At 30.9% G+C, this 22,985-nt stretch overlaps 1 protein-coding gene across 1 annotated transcript in view; it reads right to left on the reverse strand.

The window, feature by feature from the left end:
* The window catches only part of LOC107439698 (uncharacterized), a 310,740-nt gene that overhangs the window by 175,754 nt on the left and 112,001 nt on the right, over nucleotides 1–22,985 (reverse strand). The window contains exons 38-45 of the mRNA XM_087152696.1: nucleotides 17,707–17,749; nucleotides 14,797–15,001; nucleotides 11,966–12,113; nucleotides 10,862–11,027; nucleotides 7,557–7,684; nucleotides 4,293–4,452; nucleotides 2,461–2,692; nucleotides 128–392 (exon numbers count right to left, since the gene is read on the reverse strand). Of these exons, the coding sequence (XP_087008822.1) occupies nucleotides 128–392; nucleotides 2,461–2,692; nucleotides 4,293–4,452; nucleotides 7,557–7,684; nucleotides 10,862–11,027; nucleotides 11,966–12,113; nucleotides 14,797–15,001; nucleotides 17,707–17,749 (1,347 nt within the window). The remainder of the gene's footprint in view (nucleotides 1–127; nucleotides 393–2,460; nucleotides 2,693–4,292; nucleotides 4,453–7,556; nucleotides 7,685–10,861; nucleotides 11,028–11,965; nucleotides 12,114–14,796; nucleotides 15,002–17,706; nucleotides 17,750–22,985) is intronic.

Consider the following 22,985-nt stretch of genomic DNA (forward strand, 5'->3'; position numbering starts at 1 on the left):
TAAGCAACTCAAAACATAATACAACTTCATAGCACTCGATAGTGACTTAAAGCACGTTCTTAAAGTAATTGCAAACTATAAACATAGACAATTATGAAGCACAAAGCACTAGTTATGAAATAGTCACCTCCAATGAAGGTTTCATCTTAACTACAGCTCCTTCAGTTGTATGGATAGTTATACTCTTCACACAGACGCTACTTTCAGTGTCAGGGCAGTTTTGGTCATAATCTACTTGCACATTGAAGTTGTCCGCTTCCACTATGTAATGAGGGCATATTCCATAAAAATCGTAAGCATGGCCATCGAATGTCGTAATATGTGGCCCTGCTAATGTGCAAGTGGACGCACATACTGTGTCTGTACATTGCCAATTGCCGCCATCACATACACTAAAAATAATTTTAAAAAAATAAGCTGCTAATATATTAATGAAACATTCTTATTTTCACCATTTCTAATCTGAATATTTCTGATGTCAATTTTTTTAAAAAAATTTCCAGTACATTATTATTCCTACGCAAGATAGCGTTGACTGAAACAACAACACTTTACGAATTTGTATACTATTCTTTCAACGTGGTGATACTTTCTCTCATACTACATTATGGGTAATAAATGAAATTTTATAATTTCATTCTAAAAATTCATTTGATACAGTTTCACAATTTTTCTATTTTCCGAAAACACCTATTTATAGTAAGAATTTATAAAAAAATGTTTTAAAACGGTTTCATTTTGTACAAAACACGTGAAGTTCGGATTACACACCGAAGAACCATTATATTATGACCACTCTCCATCCATAACAATGGACTCTCCCAGGAACAATGTTTTCATGGGGCACATTAGGACCCACAATCCTCATAGAACAATCCCTGACGTCTGTAAGCTACTTGAACATAGGTGCAGACCAGGTTCACCCATTCATGGCAACAGTTTTTCCTGCGGGGGATGGTGTTTACCAACAGGATAATGCACCATGTCATAAGGGTCGAATCGTCATGGATTGGTTCGAGGAACATTTCAGTGACTTTCAAGTCATGTCTTGGCCCCCAAATTCACCTAACCTTAATCCAATAGAGCATTTGTGGTCCTACTTGAAAAACCAAATTCGTGTTGCCATGCTACCCCCTCGCAATGTGAGGGAATTGCAGGATCAGTTGGTGAGCGCTTGGTACCAGATAACTCAGACTACCTATCAGCACTTTGTGGAATCAATGCCACGGCGGGTGCTAGCAGTTTTGAGGGCTAAAGGTGGTCCTACATGTTATTAGCAGGGTGGTCATAATGTAATGCCTCTTCGGTGTATATATAAGGTAATATAAGAAAGGTCATTTTGCAACGTTTTGTTTTTTTTTTATAATTATTTTGCTTGGTAAGACTTTCCTGAAAGTGGCTCCATATTAAAAACTATATGAAATGTTTTTTTTTTTTTTGAAAAAAACCCATCTTTATATATATATATATTTATGAAAAAGGCTTTTAAAAAAATTATTTTCCTGAAAACGCACAAGTTCAGAGCATGCATAGAATAAAATTATGAGGCAGAAGAAATTTTGTCATATCATTCGTACAGTTAGCTCCAATTCCTACAATTTTGAAACTACTAGTCATGACTTTCCTTAGTTAAAAGAACTTTAGACATCTCATATGTCGCTTTTAGACCTAGTACGGGCAGTTTTGAAACTGCTCTTCGGGACTCTTTAGTTAAAATAAATTTAGACATAGCATGTTTTACATTTAGATCTAATCTGGATAGTGTTAAAACTGCTTGTCGTAGCTCAATTTAGTTAAAAGAAATTTAGACTTACCAAATCATACATTATGACTAAATCTGGACAGTTTTGAAACTGCTTGCAATGACTCTCTTTAGTTAAACGAAATTCAGGCATACCAAATCATACATTATGACTAAATCTGGGCAGTTTTGAAACTGCTTGCTGTGACTCTCTTTAGTTAAACGATATTCAGGTATACCAAATCTTACATTTTGACTTAATCTGGGCAGTTTTGAAACTGCTTGTCGGGACTCTTTAGGTAAAATAAATTTAGACACAACATGTTTTACATTTAGATCTAATCTGGACAGTGTTAAAACTGCCAGTCGTAGCTAAATTTAGTTAAATGAAATTTAGACTTACCAAATGTTACATTTAGTCCTAATACTGGACAGTTTTGAAACTGCTTGCAATGGCTCTGCTTAGTTATATGAAATTTGGGTAGACCAAATGCTACATTTAGACCTACTCTGGACAATTTTGAAGCTGCTTGCAATGACTCTCTTTAGTTAAATGAAATTTGTGTAAACCAAATGTTACATTTAGATCTAATCTGGATAGTTTTGAAACCGTTTGTAATTTTCTCTGGACTGAAGAAATTTTATCATACCAAGTATTATAGTTAGCACAAATCCAGACTATATGGAATCTGCTTGTCATATAAGAAATTAAGTCATACCAAGTATTGCAGTCTTGCTGAATTTCATCTCCAACTGAGTAAATAGCCTCCCCTTGACGACACGGACATTCTTCCACTGAAATGCAAATTCCATTATCCAGAACAGTTCCTGTCGGACAATGACATCCATCCACGCATTTCTCTTGGAAACAGACTGGCTGCTGATCTTCACAAGTTGCTGGACAAGGTGGACCACATTCGTTGTATTCCATGTTGTTTGCGCATTTCAGAGCTAAAAAATATAACCAGGTATAATTAATTTTTTCTTTTTCAATTAAAAACTTATTTTGTGTTAAAAAATATTTGAAAACACCAAAAAATATAAAAGAATGGCACATTAAAACAGAATAGAATACATGAAATAGAAAACTATCAAAATAAATTCGACCAAGAAATACCATAATATGGAAAAGAATATTAAGAAGTAAACATATATGATAATGTTTTTCTCGTGAAAACAAGTGCAGAGGAAATCTTAATTTGGAATTCTTACACTTCTAAATATTGAAATAATAAGTCGTAAAAGACATTTATGAAACTTCGATAATTTTAAATATTTGTAATAGTTATAATATTTAAACTACTTTAAAAATAACCGTTTTTACTGTTGCAAAATGTCATCAATCTAGTTGCAATGTTTTTTTTTGTAAAAAAATTGTAAAAGTCAAAAAAAATTTTTTTTTCTAAACCTATTCGCAACAAAGTTACTTTCAACAAACTCTTATTAAATTAATTACAAGTGTGTATTTACTGTTAGTATAAAATTTTCAAAACATATTTTTATTGCGATTTTTTTCTTCAAAAAATTGCTTTTAAAACTCACATTTTATTTTTACAGCATAATTTGTATAGGGATTTTTTAAAATTACTCTTAAAAAGCAATGCGTGTTATTTATTCAAAATAAAAGATTTCTTACTTGGAATTTCTTATGTAAATAAAAATATGAAAGCGTGATGTTTAACAATATTTTCTGCTTAAAGGATTAAATTAATTTACTATCCATGAAGAAAAAGTACGGATTCAAGAAAATATTTGTTTTAAGGATGTGTGTTTAAAGTCATATCAAGATAATAAACTGTTAAAGTCAAAGTGATTTTCACTTGGGTGAATTTTTGGCTTATTTTTTGACTACTGTTATTTTTGGAACTACTTTTTCTGTATAAAACTTCGAAGTTGATTCAATTGGCCATTTCATGAAGATTTTAACTTTTGAAATATTTTGAAACATATTCTTAATAAGGATGAACTTTAAAAATATTAAATTTTTTTAATTTTTTATATTCTTTATAATTATGAGCTTTTATAATGATAGCTGCACAAATACACTTTACACACACCCTACACTTTAAATAAAGCTTCAGATTTTTTTTTCTTTCTATTCCATTAAATACATAAGATTTTTTTCTAAATAGATAAACGGAAACGTGATTTAGTACAAATCACTACGTTGAGTTTCACCAAATTTTAAATTAGTTGAAAATATTGTCTTCAGGTGGCGCTATTGACGGGGGAAACTGTAAGGCCATGCTTTTTACTATATCTGAGACAATTCAAACTGAAATGTTCAGTTGAATGAAATTTTTTTTTCTCTGAAGCATTGTTGTTGTAAATTTTCGAACCAGTACCCAACTTTGCTGTCAACTACTGATCAAAAGTTAAGTAACACTTAATCTATTTTCTTGAATTTTAATTTTCCCAAATTTCTTTCTTAGTTTTGCATCTATGTGTGTTTATTGAATTTCTGTTTAATGTCATACGTACAATGAAGAGTTACAGTTATTAGTATCAGTTACAGTTACAGTTATTAGTACAGTTATTAGTATTCACTTACGGCACAGTGCTGGCTGCCTCCACCCGGCCGACATCTCAATTCCAGCACGAGAACACTCCAGTACAAACTCCGAGAGAGTAGTGCACTCACAGCCTTCGGTAGACTTTACGTTGCAGCAATCCATTTGACACTTCGTGTAGTACAAATTGATATCCACGAACTGTTAAAAGATAGCATTTAGTATTATAGTCAATCAGATATGCATTTACGAAATATTGTTTTTATTCATATCTTATTGTCTAATCTAACCTTATTTTAAAATTGTTATCCTGGTTAAGTAGTTAATGTACAGTATGCAAAAAATAAACGAAACTCCCCGAATAATTTCGGATTTATTGATCGGTTTTTCGCGAACTGGGACTCAATGTTAATGGTATAATGGGGTGACCTAAACTATGTTAATTAATTAGTTTAGATGATATTTATAAGTTAAAAAATCAAACGCGAAAGCGTACTTGTTTTGGATAAACATACCTTTTATTCAACTGGGATGAATTTCTTACCCGTAAAATATAGATAGGGGGTAGCAGCATTCTGGGAAATTAAGTCTAAATAGTTCTGTCAGGAGGAAATTCAAAGTTTGGAATCTTTAATGTTAATCTTTCTTTTTGGGTATTTCACTTTAGAATTTTCGAAATTTTTTTATCATAGTATCATAAAATTTATTTATCCAAAGAAAATTCTATGTTAAGAATTATTTCTAATAATTATTTTCAATTTTCCATTCAATTCAATTTTTTTTACTATTATTAAACAAGATAAAAAATAATAACTATTTATTAAAAGTTATTTTCTGCATGGAATTATCTTTAACTGAATGAATTTTTTAATTATGTGCAAAAATATTTCGATTCGCTTAAAAAATTATCGAAATATGGTGAAATACGCAAAAAGTAAAACTAACATGGGATTCTAAACACAGGATACGTTAAAGTAAAACTAAATGTTTCAAACTTAAAACTGCTCACCTGGCAAAACTATAGGGACCACATTTTCCAGATTGCAGTTATCCCATATAGTTTGAGGGCGAGAAATTCAAATCTGTCGAAAAAATGCATGTCTATTCGGGTAAAGTGTTCTTTTGTGCTTGAATTAGTAATTTAAAATATTGTCTGTATTAATTAATCGTTATATTTGAGGTTAATCTCTTAAACCATTAAGATTGAGTCCTAGTACGTAAAGATCGGATTGGATTCGAAAAATATTTAGAATGGTTCATTTATTTTGTTTCTAACTGTACATTGAGACAGATAAAAATCTAAACACCCTGAACAATTATAGATCTTGCGACTGGCTTTTCAAGTACCAAGAATAATTTGTCATAACCTTTAATTTGCTTAAACGAAGATTACCTTCAAGTTGAATTGTGAGTTGTGCTAGTATTGCTGCTGAAAAGAATGTGTGTTTTCATATTCACACATGCTCATAGTCCAAAACGCGTGTTTTTTTAGTTGTGTCACTATTGCAGCCCATGAGCGGTATCACGTGGTAAGGAGTTCTAAACTCCTCAAAAGTTGGTTTCAATGTGTGGAGATCCAAATCCTCCGAGGAAAAATTATGGCTATTCAGAGAAAGCGCATTTTTTCTGTTTTACTCCTTAATTTAAAATATTGTTCGTACTATATCTGTATTAATTGATTGATAAGCCTACGTGAGGTCACCCGTTCGAGCCATTAAGAACAATATTTAGTGCGTGAAAATCCGATCATTAGAACAAAAGTTATTAAGGTTTATATCTTTTCTTGCACACTGTATCTGGTATTTTTATTGTTATCTTATATCTAATTTACATCTCGAAAAATTACCATCGGAATTAAGCCCGAATTTCAGAAATACACATAACGATCGCAATGTCTAAAGGTGCCCTTACGTCTGTTGTGTTTCTAACCAAAGAATCAGTTTTCTGGTTTGTTATTCAATAAAAAAAGTCATATCTGGAGGAGTGATTTCTATAGCGGTATTGTTTGTGTGATTACTGCTCCTTCGATACATTCGCCTAACTTATCCCTATCTTTAGACAGGAAAGAATTTATTATTATTAGAATTTACTAATTACTATATGCGTATAATGTCCTGATGTTAATATGGGATTAACCCCAGGGCATTATACGCCTGAAATTTTCTTATTTATTCAGTAGTTATTTATTATTTTTGAATAATTTTTGTTACAGTTTAACTATTGAAATGTGTTCTATTGAACCAAATTTTAAATTCTAGTTTTGTATTTTAAAAATTAAGCTTTGAAATACTTTAAAAAATGATAAAAAAAACACATTTGACAGATACTGAAGATCATTTTGGTACTATAACAAGCATGGTAGATATTGATTGAGAGCCATTTTGGGACAAAATTTAGAAAAAAAATAATATATTTGACAACGACTATCGTTTTTGTTCTACAACAAATATGATCATTAATATTGAGTCAGAGATTTTTAAGAACTAAGTCATTCTTATGTATAAGTGCAAAAATAATCTACTAAACAGAGACTATCGTTTCGGTAAAATAAGTACTATATAATTAGTATGGAGACACGCAAGTTTCGATTCAGGGCCATTGTATGGCAACGTATAAGAACAAAAATACTATATTTAACTGAGATTATGGTTTCGGTACTATAATAAGTACCATAAATTGCATCAAGGTGGAGAATTTTCGGCACAGAGTCATTGTTTGACAAATCATAAGAGAATAAATGATGTAATTAATAGAGACTATTGTTTCGGTTTTATAACAAGATGACCTTTAATTTCGAAACAGAGATTTTCAGGTCCCGAAACTTTCTCTGAGAATCCACAAGAATAAAATTAATGCAATAAACAGAGAATATCAATTCGATACTATAGTAAGTTCCGTATATCATTAGTATGGAGATGCAGAAATTTTTACTGACTGAGTCATGTTGTGACAACGTATACGAACAAAAATAATATTGCTAACAGAGATTATGGTTTCGGTCCCATAATAAGTAACGCAATTCTATCGAAGAAGAGAATTTTCGGCACAGAGTCATTCTTTGACAATATGTAAGAAAGAAAATAATGTAGCAAATAGAGACTATTGTTTCGGTACTATGACAAGGTGATCATTAGTTACAAGAAGGAGAGCTCTTGCCACAAACGATGGTACTTGCTCAGCAGTACTAAAATGATATTCTACGCATATTAACAGCATTATTTCTGTTTCTCTACATTGTTGCTCTTTTCTATTTAATATTTAAACTTTTTTTTTCGCACAAGTTATTAATACAAAATTAACGCTACCTCTGCGCATTGTTGAAAATCCATATTCTTCAGAGCTTCGCACTGATAGTTGGCGCGATTGGAAACATCACGCTTTTCAGCTGTAGCAGAATTACACGGATTCTTGGCTTCGGCTTCATCTATACAAGCTGTAAAAATACAAACATATTGTTAATAATTAATTTGAACAGTGAAATGTTATTTTATATTTACTTTATCGCGAAAAAAAATAATAATTTAAGATTTTTAAGATTTACGATGCCTTATTAATAAATAAAATAGTTACAATTCTAGTGATTAAAAATCACGTTCTCTTGCCTATTACAGTTTTTAAAATAACTTCATATTAAAACTTGTTTTTAATAATCTAAAAAGTGCACACTTTAAATTATTCTACATATTAGAGAGGACACTTATTTTTTCACTTTACACAACTAACCGCTTTCATTAATGCATATGAAATAAAAACAATCTTAAAAAAATATTCTATTTTAGCCTTAACTTTGAACATTTGGTATTACTATTAGAAAGACGTTCGACATAAGTGTAATTAATTTTCAACTGCATTAAATGCATAAAAAAAATAAAAAAAGATAGTACTTTTCAATTAGAAACAAATTTAGTACTTTACTAAACATTTAGTGGCAGGTTTTTAAAGATTTCTAGTATAGTTAGTGGCTATTGGTAAAATGGCACAAAAATAATGTATGATATTTGAATTTTTTTTTTTTAAAGTGACTCGTTAGCGGTCCTAAAAAAAATAAATGACACGCTACAGATTGTTCTTAATTTTGTCTTATTTAAAATAATTTTCTTTATTCTAAACTTAGACAAACGTTCTATTTTATAATTTTAATTGAGAATCATAATCTTATCAACCTATTATAAAACCTTAGTCACCGTTGCTTACACAACTACAACAGATTAAGATGCAAATTAAAATTGCGAAGATGTATCATTTGACTCAGATTTGACATAAGGTTGTTACGAAACGTTATAACAGACAAATACAGTGGAAAATGTTAAATACTTCAATACGGTAACACAAACAAATGTGACAGGCAATAGATTACTCTGCGTTGTTTAGAGTAAAGTTTGTCAAACATTGAAAATTTTTTAATGAATTTATGGCTAGACTACTGAGGAGTATTTTACATACTTTCTTAGATTTTCCTCAACTATTCCAGATTTAACTCGTTAACTATTCTAGATTAACATGTTAAGCAACGCACTCTCTTTTCAGTATAAATTCCTTCTTAGCGCTGCATAATATTTCATACAGGGGAAATTTTGAATCGGGCACATTATGTAACATGAAAATTGAAAGGGAGAGAGGTACCAGCTAAGGCGTTGTTCGCGTCATTTGCGCGGTGTCAAAATCACGTGTCTTTCCTATCAACGAAAGGCAGATAACGGAAAAAAGGGTCTAGCTGCCTGGTTATGGTTGATTAATTTGAATATGTTAATCGTGTAAAAATAACGAACAGTTTAAAGGCCTGTTTGCACGGTCCAAGTTCTTGAATCCGAGAAATTGGATGATTCGTCTACACTGTCCAAGTTCTTGAATGTCACTGATTCGTCAAGGAAAATCTCGCGCATGCGCATTGTTCATATTCAACGTTATAAAATAATGCTTGCATAAGTTTAAAATTACTAAATAAATTCCAATAAAATCATAATAACACAAATAAACAGCAACAGATCAATTTATTTAGACTAAAATATATGAAAACCGACAAGAAAATGACAATTTGCTGCCTGCTTGTTGACGTCACAAAACCTAAGACGCTGATTGGCTAAGGGAGAAAAAACTTGAATGGAAAGTAGAACATGCTCTACTATCGTCCAAGAAGTTGGACCAAGTACTTGGATGTTTGTTTACACGATCCAAGCTCAAAACAAAACAGGTTTCCATCAATATCAATCAATCTCTGTCCAAGAAATTGGATTGTCTAAACAGGACTTAAGTCTAAAAGAGAAAATTTTCCAAAACAGCGGGAGAATCAGATTTCTGGTGCTCCCAGTGATTTTCCTTTCACCTATTTTGTAGTTTTTGATTATACTTGAAAACATAGTTGCATTGTTTCTTTCTATTTTCAGTTTTAATATTTTATTATTAATTTGCCGAAAATGACTAATTTGCTTAAATAAATCCTTTTCAGTAATTTTTTTTCCGTTCCGCACGCGTGTCTTTTACTGACAGTTTCAGCACCCTCATCATTTTTGTTTGTGTGATGTATTTTATATTTCCTTTTATAACCGGTGTTGAATAGCCGATCCGGTTCTAAGTTAACGACTACCTATGTTCAAATTAGCAACCTTGTAATTTCGAACCCAACCAAGAAAAAAAAGGGAGCTCCTTAATTAAGTATTGGGGAAAAACTATCCTTCGTTGAAGATTTTTTGATAGAATTAACCCGTATTTGTGCTACAAGAAGAAAAACCACAAAAACTTCCGATGGTTAGCTTGACAGCAAAGGGAGTTCCTCCAGATATGGATTTTCTACCACTGAAAATAAGTACGGTAGTACTGCGGTTGGAGTGAGCCTGGTGCAGAATTCGAATCGACCAGACATTGCGGTGATTTGAACCTGGGTCACCTCATTAAGAGGCGACCAATCTATCCCCTGAGCCTTTACGGCTCTTGAGTGGTACTTTAAACTAGCGAAATCTTTCAACTCGCTTTTTCATTGGAATATTTCCGCTAGGGCCACAACAAGCAGTCTTTAGTTTTTTAAACTTGGCCCTTAAAAAGTTCTTCACTTAAAAAACAAAACAACCTATTTTTCAATGTTTGGTACATTTATCACTATTTTCAGCTTGCAATTTCAAATCATGATATCTTCTTGTATTAACTTGACGATATTTTTTTCGTTTTGAGAACAATGCACCTGCATTGTTCTACGCGTTTGATTTCTCGTCATTGCCTCAACCATTGAGCTGTGTTAGAAAAATCTTTCATAACATATTTCATTAATTCCCATAGAAGGTTCATAATGTTTATAGAGGGATTTCAATTGATTTGTTCTTATGCAATAGTCAAAGCTAATCATTAAATACGGTATTATTTAAAAAAAAACCTGGTACGAGATTGCTGATCATTTGAACTGGAAATAAGTACTTCAATCACTTAAGAAAACAAAGTAAGACTCGGTTAAAAATATGGCTAAGGTAAAATTGTGAAACACACATTAGTCTCTTTGTTTAATAGTCACACGCAATTTAAATCAAAATAATGTTTTGCTTTCAATTATTTCGGCAAATATTTTTGATCACCAACAAGACAATTTCTCGAATTTAATTGCAAAATATGATTTATTACTTGCCTATATTCGGATCTTCTTCTTTCCAGCTGTTGGCAAAGTAGTAAATATCAGAAGTTCGGGCGCCATCTTGCGCAATAAAATCATCCTCCAATTCTGTGTCATAATTGCCACAAATGCCTTGCGTACGTCTTTGAACAACAGGATCAGCAACCAATAGCACAGTATTCTAATTAATGAATAATTTTGTTTTAAAAGCTTTTAATTATGAGCTATTTTCTATGTCTGAAATATTACAAAAAATGCACCAAAATAGTTTCAAGTATTGCTACGTAAATGATTGTGGCGCCATCTATCAAATAATTTTTATATCATGAACATTAAAATTATTTACGGCTGAATATTAAATTTTATTCTTAAAATCTTCAACCGCGTACTCAACGTAGCTAAAGTTTTTAAAGCCGCTTCATAATCTGACTTCATGTAGTAAAAGTCAATTCAATTAGTAAGTTTGACTACAGTACAATAGGTTTATGTATTCCTCAAACAGATCTTATTCGAAGATGATGAATAAAATAGAGAATAAAGATGATGAATAAAATAGAATTAATAAAAATAGAATGAATAAAAAGATGAAAGTTAAAGAAAGGATTTCAAATCAAATTTATTGAAAGAAATAATGTTTTGAAATTTAATTTAGAATATTTTAAAAAGTGCTTAAAAAGTAGTGTTTTCAGAAATGCTTCTACGCTATATTTTCTGTTTGGAGCTGTAAAAAATACACAAGACTATAGAAAGTAAATAAATTTTAAAATATGTTAAAAATGTTTGTAAAAAGTGAATAAAGGTTGCAAGTTCTGATCAAAAGTTGTAAATTTACAGTATTTAAATGAGGGAAAAAAAGTATAACTTTGATAAAAATCAATATGGAAAATCTTCGGAACATTAAATAACCAGAGTTTGAGCACTAATCGTTCAGAGGGATAATTTAAATTTTTCATTTTTAAATTTAAATTTTAAATTTTAACTATAATTCGAACCCTGATTATAGATTCATATTTTCAGTTTTATTTTCGATTAAATCAGATTCTTAAATTGAAGATTTATTTTTAAATCATTATTTTAGAAAAGTTAATGATTCACAAGTCATTGATATAATGATTATACCTCAGAGTTTATCCATATTGAATATCCAGAGTGTGTTCTAGCTACGAGGTATCTGCCGACATATTCTACAACTACATTGTTGTCTTGGAAAGGAACATCAAAACCTATACTGTTTCGACTTACTCCCTCATCATACGAGAGCATGTACCTAAAATAAATAATTAAAACTTTTATGCAATGCTTATTTATGAGCAAACCTAAATTCAAAACGCAAAAAAGTTTGACGTAAAAATCGCAACGTTTGTAAAAATCACAGTGCTTTACTCATACATTCGAAACGACAAAACTCTTTCAAAAATATTGCAAAAACGTGTCAAAATTGTTTAAAATACTACTACGTCAATGATTGTGGCGCCACCCATGACAGAAATAATTATTTTATTAGAAGTTGTAAAATTATTTATGAATGTTTTTCAAATTTTGTTTCATTTATGAACTTCCCCAGCGTGCTCTGCATAAGTTAATGTCTTTAGTAAAGTTCTAAATGTAAGTAGAGTGTTCATAAGTTCTGTACTTATCTTCATAAACTGTGTAATTACACAACGATGCTTCCAAAAAATAAATTATTTAATCTTAAACTTATTGTGGCGCCATCTTTTAGCAAAATCAGTCATTTCAACTATACTAAAACTTTTAGAAACATGTATAATTCTATCAAAATGTTTCATTCCAGATTCAGTGAAATTTTTTGTGAGTACATGGAAGTTTTGTCATGTTCATGGAAGGTAAAAATGGTATTTCTGAAGCGTATAATTTCGCTTCGCAGATTCATAATTAAAAATTATTTAACCTCCAGTATAGTGTCAAATAAATTAAAATCGTATCGCACGTAGCTTTAAGCTATTTAATATCTCTTTAATGTAACCAAAATAAAATAATTATAAAAATGTCGCCTTCTGTAATTTACAAAGTAAATTTTTCTTATTTCCCTATCCTTTTATAAAATGATTTACTCTAGACTTAATTAACTTATCCAATTCGTTAGCAATTTTTCCTGTTAAAAAGAAAGTTAATTATGCTTAATTAAGTTTGTTGGTTCAAATTTTACTCTTAATTATTCTTTATTTTGTATTTTCTTTTTCGAACAATGAAATCTTCTCCGTCTGAATCTCAAGTAGGTTTATCTTAATTTTTTGTTTACAATTTCTGCCGCAAGTGGTTTTAAAACAACTAATTAGATACAGTGACAAAAGTAATAAATACCAATCTGGTATACATTATTTAGAGAAGCATCATATACCTTTATTTAAACAAGTATTCGTTTATCTATATAAATTATTTAAACTAGTATACTTTAATTTCAGTACTTGAATAAATAAAGAACACAATTTAGATGGACGTTTTTTTTAATTTTATGTACACGATAGTCAGTGAAAAGGGTATAAATTAAGTTGTGGATGAATGGTTTTTAGGTATTTATTTTCACACTATTTATAGAGATAATAACATTTTTAAAGCGTGTATTAAGTTGAAAAAAGTCTTTTTTTTAATCAAAGTCCTTATGGGACCAATCGGGGAACAACATTTGGTAAACGACATACATTTAATTGTCTGTTGTAACAGATTATAGTTGCGGCAGCCCCTAAATTTCATTACTTCATAACATAAAATTACATGGGTTACTCAATTTACTTAATTAATTACATGGGTTGCGCAACTGAAAAGGAAATTCCTGCTAGTTTCAGAAACAGAGCAAAGAGGGCAGCGAAACCTTTCAAAGTTATGAAATTAGATATTAGTGTATTGCAGATAGCATACTACTGAATAAACAGTTCACATGAGAGTACTTAAGGTGAATGTAAGGGCATATCAAAAATGAATTTGACTAGTACCGATCAGTCGATCGTAGCATTGTTTTTAGTAGCAGAGAGTGGACATTATAAAGACGTCTATTTGCGAGTTGTGGCTGTAGCAAGACGAACAGCTGTAATAAAATGGTGAAAATATTTTCGTAAAAGGGTTGACATGAATATCGAACATGCCAAAACTATAATAAGCAAACGCTATGTGATCTGCAATTAACTCATAGCTGGTTGATTAAATGATTAGAGCTAATTGAAAGGTCACAATTCGCGGCATCCATTTGTTTTTTTTCTAATGACAATTGGACAAGCCAAGGTCGCTATTCATTGGCCTTTTGCAAATTAAGTAAGGAACGTGTGCCTTTCAATTGACAAGAGACTTATGCAATAGTGAAAGTGTTTCTTAGATCAGAACACCACGGATGAATGCACCACTCATTTGTGAGGCCATTTCCTCAATTTAGACATAAATCTGGAGGGTAAAGATTTTACAATTACAATTTTGTTTCCTCTGTACCCATGGTACTGATCGGCGACCGACCACAGGGCTTTCGATTCCATAGATTTTACATGCACGTACATCGCTTGTACTCGATGGGTCGAATTTCAGCCCTATGACATGAGTCCTATTCTCTAACTACTAGGCTACCACGGCCTGTATAACATTCCATCAGATTACAGTAACTGTGTAATCAAGTTTAGTCACTTAAAACCGTACGAATGTACATATATGCGCAGTTTGGTTCTAAACAAATAATTTTACATTCACTTTATATGCTTCCATGTGAACTGGGTGATCAGTTTTAAGGAATCTGCAGTAATTTTCCCCTACCCTCTTTTCTAACTCTGAATATTGCTGTTGCTATTCTTACTTCATTTCTGACTTTATCACTCGTTGCACTTTCTCAATTTGGGCAACCCTTATACTTTAAAATTTATTCCATATAATATCTTGAATAAGATGATTATGACCTACATATCAAATATTATGACGACATAATTTCGCTAAATGAAATACCATAAACATACTTGTAGTGGGCATCTTGTATGCTAACATATCTTGAACATGGCAAACTTCCGTTGCAGTTGCTTCGCACCATGACTTTGATGTCACCGTCGTCGCTTTTAGAGATTACGTGCCAACACGTGGAAGGATAGGTGAAAACCTCGCCATCAAATGTTCGAAAGTGATAGAATCCCCAAACTGAGCAAATACCTTTGTAATCTGATGATTCTATTTGATAATCGAATGATTAGAACTTGGAAAAATGTGTGAATTTCAATTAAACACTCTTAAAACAATAAGCTGTACCATTATGATAATTGCATTCACATATGGAACAAAATTTCTATCTAACAAATTCTTTTGAAAAAAGAAGTTCACAGATAAATAGTTAACTGAAAAGTTTACTAACACCCATTAACCCACAGTTTAAATGAATTAATGGGTACCAGTAAATTCTTAAATATAAAATTATAACGAAAATAAGTTCTTAGAGTTGTCACTTTCAGTTTTAGGTTTGTACTTGAAACCTGGGTTTACATGAATATTCATGAGCTGACTGGACTATTTAACGAATAGATTCCAATATCCTGTTTACAACTAGTCAAACTTAGAGTAATCTCTTCCCTTCACTGGATTGTATAACAGAGTGTTCCTAATCATTATCTTTCAAATATGGTTTTTTAGAATCTTCGTAAAATTGAAGAAAACTATGTATTGATTAAAAGGTTGAAAATAAACATTAACGTAGGAAAAGTATTACCATAATACAACGAATCAAGCTTGATTAGAGAGCAATGGAGATAAAAATTAGCAAAAAAATATTGTTTTCGTGAATAGAAGATGAACAGGGGTTCGCAGGAAAAATCGAACGTTCATCTTCATCGACAGAACTTAATAATAATATAATATAAATAAAATAATAGATAAATAAAAATAAACAAATAAATGAATAAATAAAAATAAAAATAAAAAGATAAAAATAAATAAATAAACAAGTAAAAATAAATATAAATAAATAAATAAAATATACAAATAAGTTGAAATAAATAAATTTAAATCTATATATATATATATATATTTCTCTTACACGGCACCAAAAAAAAGCCTCATTACAACTCCCCGAATGGCAACGTTAGAAAATCGACCAATGATTGCTGCTAAAAATGTCACATGCCAAACCTAGCTCAGGTGGCTCAACATATAGCACTTTTAAAAACGGAAACAATAACCAGAGTGAGCATTGTCAGGTTGTTCAATTCATATTCATGCTCTAGAAGCATAATAAAATTTAATGCCATCTAAAGGACTCTGTAACGGCACTAGATTAATTGTTACAAACTTGCAGCGTAATTTAATTGAAGCTAAACTGATTGATGATGATGAAGCAGGTACATTTTTCATTCCGAGAATACCTCTAATCCCCTCTGATAACACATGCCGTTTTCTTTTAAGAGAAAACAATTTCCTATTAGGCTGGCCTTCTCCATGACTATAAATAAGTCACAAGGTCAGACTTTTGAGGAAATCAGTTTAATATTGACTAAACAAGTTTTTAGTCATGGACAACTTTATGTTGGCCTGTCAAGAGTTAAGTCATTTGACAGCCTTTCAGTAATTGCTCCAAGATGCCAAATCTATAATTGTGTTTTCAAAGAAATTCTAAGTGCTTAGTGTTAATTTCTTAGAGCTTTGCAGAAAAAAAATGTTTTTTGGAAAAAATTTAATTGAAACTTCTATTGGCAGTAGGCAAGGGGAACTGCCAAAATCAAAACTCCCCGATTAGAAATGCAGCATAGCGACCTCCGCGTGGTATTTCTCGGGTAATGCTAACAGGCATGCATTTTAATTTATTGTATGTAAAACATCCTTATTTTGTTCTAAAATGTTATGTACTTTATCACAAATGTTAATTAATATAGAAATTGATTTCAATAATGCTGATCACCAAAAAGTATTTCATTTGGTGATAAAACAAATTTTTGTGTCCTTGAAAAGGAAAGACTTTTTGAGGGTTATTATCTAACAAGGAAAAGTTAGGGTTTAAAGTTTATATTTTTAAATAATAAAATTTTTTTCTAAAACTTTCAGAATTTCTAGCATTAACTAATTTATTATACACATTTAGTTGAATTTAGGTGAGTAACTGCAATATTTGATAATTTATTTTGCTAATATGTTTTTCATTTAGCTAATGTTTTGATTTTTTCACCATGTACAATCTAAACAGCTTATATACTTTTTTAAAAGCCAATAAGAACATTGATGGAATTCTTCTAGTTAAGTACAATACTATGTCTTTGATGATCATATACTATGTCTTTGTGCTAGAACATTGTGTTCATTGGCGAGCGAGCGCAGTGAGCCATGGTTCACAGCGTGAACCACATAGGATTGCGTGGTAATTCTCGGGGGTTGGCGAGCGTTAGCGAGCAGGGGGCGGAGCCTCCTAGTATATAAATAAACAATGAAAAGCAAATAAATAAAAATGAAATGTTTTACAAATTTTAATAAGGCATTTGTTTTCTTAATTTCTCTGAAATGCTGTTTGTTTTAAGACATTTACTAATGGTAAGTAATAAAATTTAATTTAAAAGCGTGAGATGTGCAAGTTAAATAAATGTGGATAAAATTTGAAGTATGGTAACTAGTTACGGTATTTAATTTTGATTAAGCAAGCTCATTTTAAAATTTATGTTTTACTTAACCAAGTATTGTATTTGGTATTACTGATACGCAAAATAAACCAACTATAAACTACAACTTAAAAATGTGCCACAAGTTAAATTATATATTATTTAATCGTTGTTGTGGCTATCTTAGTTGGCTGTATTGAGTAAAAATTTGAGATATACCGTGGAATAAAGTGGAACAAAAATATAAATTTTAAAATTAGAAAATAATAATTTTAATTTTCTTAAAACAAATATACATACTCTCTTTATTGAAGAAGTCAGGTAAACCATCATTTGCTTTATCCTGGAAAGAGAATTTAAATTAAAAAATAAAATATTTGAATTAAAAATTTAACAATTGCATTAATAACTTAATCGTAACTTATAAAAACATATAACATAATCTCAGACAGCAATCAACTTTGAAGCAAACGTTGTATTTGTGGTTTCTTATGTATGACACTAAAAAGCTGACTGTAACGTTTACGCAAAAGGTTCAGAAATTTTCTTGGATTTTTATTAGTGTGTGTTATAGACAAGAGTAATTACAAAGTGGCTACTCCATTATGTCCACCCCTTGAACATCGCGTTTTAAAGCTCTTTTAAACAGTTAATGTTTTATTTATCGTTGATACTAGATATATACTAGATGTTGATTTTAAGAACCATGCGAGGTTATGCTGGATGAATAGAACTTTTCAACAGTGCATGTCGGAATGATTGTGATCTTAGATGTTGGATACGTCTTTCAATTCCATCCCACAAATGCTCAATAGGTTTGAGATCTTAAGCACCATGCGAGATTACACTGGATGAATAGAACTTTTCAACAGTGCATGTTAGAATGATTGTGATCCTAGTTGTTGGATACGTCTTTCAATTCCATCCCACAAATGCTCAATAGGTTTGAGATCTTAAGCACCATGCGAGATTACACTGGATGAATGGAACTTTTCAACAGTGCATGTCGGAATGATTGTGATCCTAGTTGTTGGATACGTCTTTCAATTCCCTCCCACAAATGCTCAATAGGTTTGAGATCTTAAGCACCATGCGATATTATACTGGATGAATAGAACTTTCCAACAGTATATGTCGGAATGATTGTGATTCTAGTTGTTGGATACGTCTTTCAATTCCATCCCACAAATGCTCAATAGGTTTGAGATCTTAAGCACCATGCGATATTATACTGGATGAATAGAACTTTCCAACAGTATATGTCGGAATGATTGTGATTATAGTTGTTGGATACGTCTTTCAATTCCATCCAACAAATGCTCAATAGGTTTGAGATCTAAGGACTTTTAACACCCTCTAAGCAAAGTGAAGTTCTTCTAATCATTTATTATTACAATATTAGCCCACACATTAACCTGTGCAAAGCCCTATACAGTGGGATGAACCGCTTATTAGTAAAAAGATGTACTGGTTTATCAATTGAGTTTTAGGAATGATGTCTAAGTCTCAATTGCGTACGAAATAAAGACTCAACACTAGATTTTTATAATCCAAACAGTGACGCAATAGCTGATTTGAGTGAAAATATCAGGTGGTCACAGTCGAATAGCAGCTCAGTGCAAAAAGTACTGCAAGTTATTAAAACATGACTTTGCAACGCAGGAAGATTTTAGTAGGAAAAATCCATAAAAATTTTGTAATTGTTTGTATGTTCAAAAATGTTGCTTTTAAATGCTTTGATATTTAAGGCTGCTTTTGAAAGCTCTATCTTCGCATAAAATAACGTTTTTTGTGTGCATAATATGGTGTTTTCAAAATTGCAGTGAGGTTGCTGCGTGTTATTTTTGGCTGTTAAGTTTAGTTTAGTCTGCAACATCATCGTTAATTATGAAAAGGGTTCAAAACGTCATAATGAAAAAAATTTAAAAGTAAAAATAAATCTCGTTTGAGATCAATTTTTAAATTTTTAAAAAAATAAACTATCGCTTCATAATCTTGGCTCATAAAAATAATGAATTATTCATTGGTTTCGATAATTTTCTTATAGGTTGAAAAATATCACCGGATTAGCGATTTCAAAATATTTATTTTTCAATTCTAAAGACAGACCAGCCAGCAGAATGGTAGGGTAAACCAACCAGTGAAGGAACACTACCCAGTGAAGGAACATTTCATATATATTCATTAAAAATAAGAATTTGAAAGTTTTTCTTTAGATTGATTGGTAACAATAGCTTACTGCCAAACAATAGGAAGTCATCTAGCAATATTTTGGATTACCTGGTCAAATAGATTTCTCTGAAAAAATTTTTGAATTTGTTATTATCTCTGCAACACCTTGTTTCGTTGAAAAAATTATAAGGTGAGTGTTTGTACTTATATGTTTGAAGTGGAATTAATTGCATGTAGTAGTCTTATTTTTCTCACTGTGAAAAAGAGAATTCAAAATATAGTTATTGAAGTTACGTTTTATTTTTTTTAAAGCACCATAGCATAATCAAGTACTGAGATAAGGGGGTGTTTATTCACTGGATCACCAAACGATGAAAAACCAGTGAAGGAACAAGTGTTCCTTTACTGGGTTTTTCTCCCAGTTAATGAAAATAAAAGAAATTTTTTAATTTTCTTGTACTTTTAGTCATATTATACATCAAAATTCTGTTTAAAAGACAAAAAACAACTTCCAACCAGTGAAGGAACAGGCATGTTCCTTCACTGGATCACCAAACGATGAAAAACCAGTGAAGGAACAAATGTTTCTTTACTGGGTTCATTTCTCAGTTAATGAAAATAAAAGAAATTTCGTAATTTTCTTGTACTTTTAGTCATATTATACATCAAAATTCTGCTTAAAAGACAAAAACCAGCTTCTAACCAGTGAAGAAACAGGCATATTCCTACACTGGGAATACTTCCAGTGAATGAACAGTAATGTGTGATATATGATTTTACATGACTCTAGGATAAGTAATTCTGCTATATAGAGGACAACCGAAATTTTGTTAAAAATTGTATGAATAATTCCTGAAATAATTTCAGTTCAAAATGTTAATTTAATAGCTTAATTTATGAAAAAATTATAATTTATATTTATTAACGGGGTGTGTAGTTACATCAAATGTTAGGCAACTTAATAAACTATGTTTACAAATCGAAAACTAATTAAATATAATCATAAAAATAGAACATTTTTTCGCTGGCTTTTGCACCAAGAACTCCTAATAAGCTATCATTATAGGATAGCAACGTGATTATATAATTTATAGAAACTACTTTACAATGTTAGAATTTAGAAGTAAGTTCCTCAACAAAAAACAAAGTTAAACAGAAACGATACTCAATTTCTTCAGAAGCTTGAGAGGGAAATCCCTCAAGATATGTTGTAAATTTTTAACACAGCATTGACGGAAGAGTCTAATATCGAAAATGTCCAAGAGCCTGTACTTTTTCCAATATGGAAGAAGCACGTATTAAAAGAAGACCACTTGGTTAAGTCAAACTTAGGAACTGAAGCTAGTATTGATAATGAATGTATATTAGATATCGAATTTGAAATGAGTCCTCATGCTGATTCTCTTAGTTGAAAAAAGAAATGATTCTGTAAGTAAAATCAGTACTTCTAAAGATCCTCTAGATATAAGTCAACAAGAGATGGATTTGCCTCAAACTTCAAGACACCTTTCCCCCGTCTATTTTCGAGAAAGGCATTCTAGAAATGTTGCTGAAAAATCAGAAGAAGTTTGGAAGAGCCATTTACATTGGCCAAATATTGATGATAAAAAGAAAGGTCAAATAAGAAGAAAAGCGAATAAATTACCTTTTGCACTAACTTCAGAGAAATGGCAAAAATTTCAAGAGGCTGAAAGATCTAAAAAACATTAAAACAAGAGAACATGGAAAAGAAAAAGAAAGAAAAAATACTTAAAAAAGAAAAAAAGCTTCAAGAAATAAGAGGAAAAAGAGTAAACAAAAAGGTGATAAAATAATAATGATAATAAACAGCATCGGATGACACAATGATTTAGATTTGACTGTCAAATTATAAGATAGAACGATTTTTCTAAATTTATTTTGTATTTAACATCACTTTAATTTCTAGTTCATGATTACAGAAAAAAGTTAGCATTTTACAAGTACTTGTATCTCATAATTTCACAAATAGTCTTGTTTTTAGTCGAACCTCTATTTAACAAAATCACTTAATACCAATAATAAGCTCGTTATATGGAAAATTCGTTAAATAGAAAATCACCTCTTAAAATACTTAAACAACACAAAACAGGTTTTAAATTCTTAAACACTAGACATAATTAAAATAGCAATTGATACACTTTTATCTTGTAAACTAGTATCTACTATTTATCATATAAATCTCAACCATAAAAGAAATCTGCATGGAAAGCAAGAATAGAGCAAAACATTATCCAGTGTTACACTATCATGCTATATACATTTTCAACTAAAAAAAGTCTAGATTTATGTATAAAAATATAGTTGCATTTATTATAAAAGTAATTTTAAACATACATTACCACTTGCGTTAAGTTAAATTGCTACGGATGAAATCCGTTAATTTGAAGTGAGTTTTTCGTTTGAAGTGCAAACAAAAAGGGAATTTACTGCTTTCTCTAAGATAATTTTTAGACAAAACAGTAATACATTTCATAAAGCAGTGGCTTCGAAAATTAATTTAATGTCATTTCCCCCATAAATTGCTTTAACAAGTTTAAAATGTTAAGAAATATTTTGGAAAATAGGGAAATTGGATCTCAATGAAAAGTTCGTTAAATAGAAAATTCACTTCGCTATATGGAAGTTATTTTACAAAAAAATTTCCAAAATGCTCTTGGTTCCTCGAAAAAATTCGTAAAATAGGGAAATTCGTAGAATGAAAGTTCGTTAAATAGATGTCCGACTGTATTTGTATGGCTAAAAAATTCATAAAGAGCATTAAAAAATAACCAAAATTAAGTGTTCCTTCACTGGGCAATTTTGTGTTCCTTCACTGGTAAGAGCTGTTCCTTCACTGGGTCTTCTTACTACTTGTTATTTGAACCTCCAAAACTTTAAAACAATATTATGTAAGTTCTCTGCAATTTTTTTGCATAATTTGCAATTAGTAACAAATATGTTGACACTGTCATTTAACTGAAATTACGAATTTTGAAATTAATATGATTTTTTAAAAGGCAAGCGAAGCTTAAGTGTTCCTTCACTGGTTAGTTTACCCTATATATATTTTAAAATCATAGCTTTGCTTCTCAAGTGTAAGACATTTAAACCGTGGTTATTTTAAAAAAACATTTTTCGAAGGAATTTCGAAAGTACTGTTAAAAGGATTGATCGCAAACCTGGTTGTTGACGTATGCCATAAAGGCTGAGGGGGTGCAATTGCTCTTGTTTTCCAGTGGCGCCATCTGTAGCCAAGAATTCGACTTCAGCCACACCCACACGTCACACAAGTTTATAGGGTGGACCCATTCACACATCCATTCATTCATCCACAGATCGTAATTTTGACCTGAATCAGAGAACGATCAATCTCCAATTCAGTACCCTCAGAGGTATTGATTTGTTAT

This window comes from Parasteatoda tepidariorum, chromosome 10 (genome assembly GCF_982258835.1).
Source record: "Parasteatoda tepidariorum strain Cologne lab strain chromosome 10, Ptep-v5.0, whole genome shotgun sequence".
Taxonomy (NCBI): domain Eukaryota; kingdom Metazoa; phylum Arthropoda; class Arachnida; order Araneae; family Theridiidae; genus Parasteatoda; species Parasteatoda tepidariorum.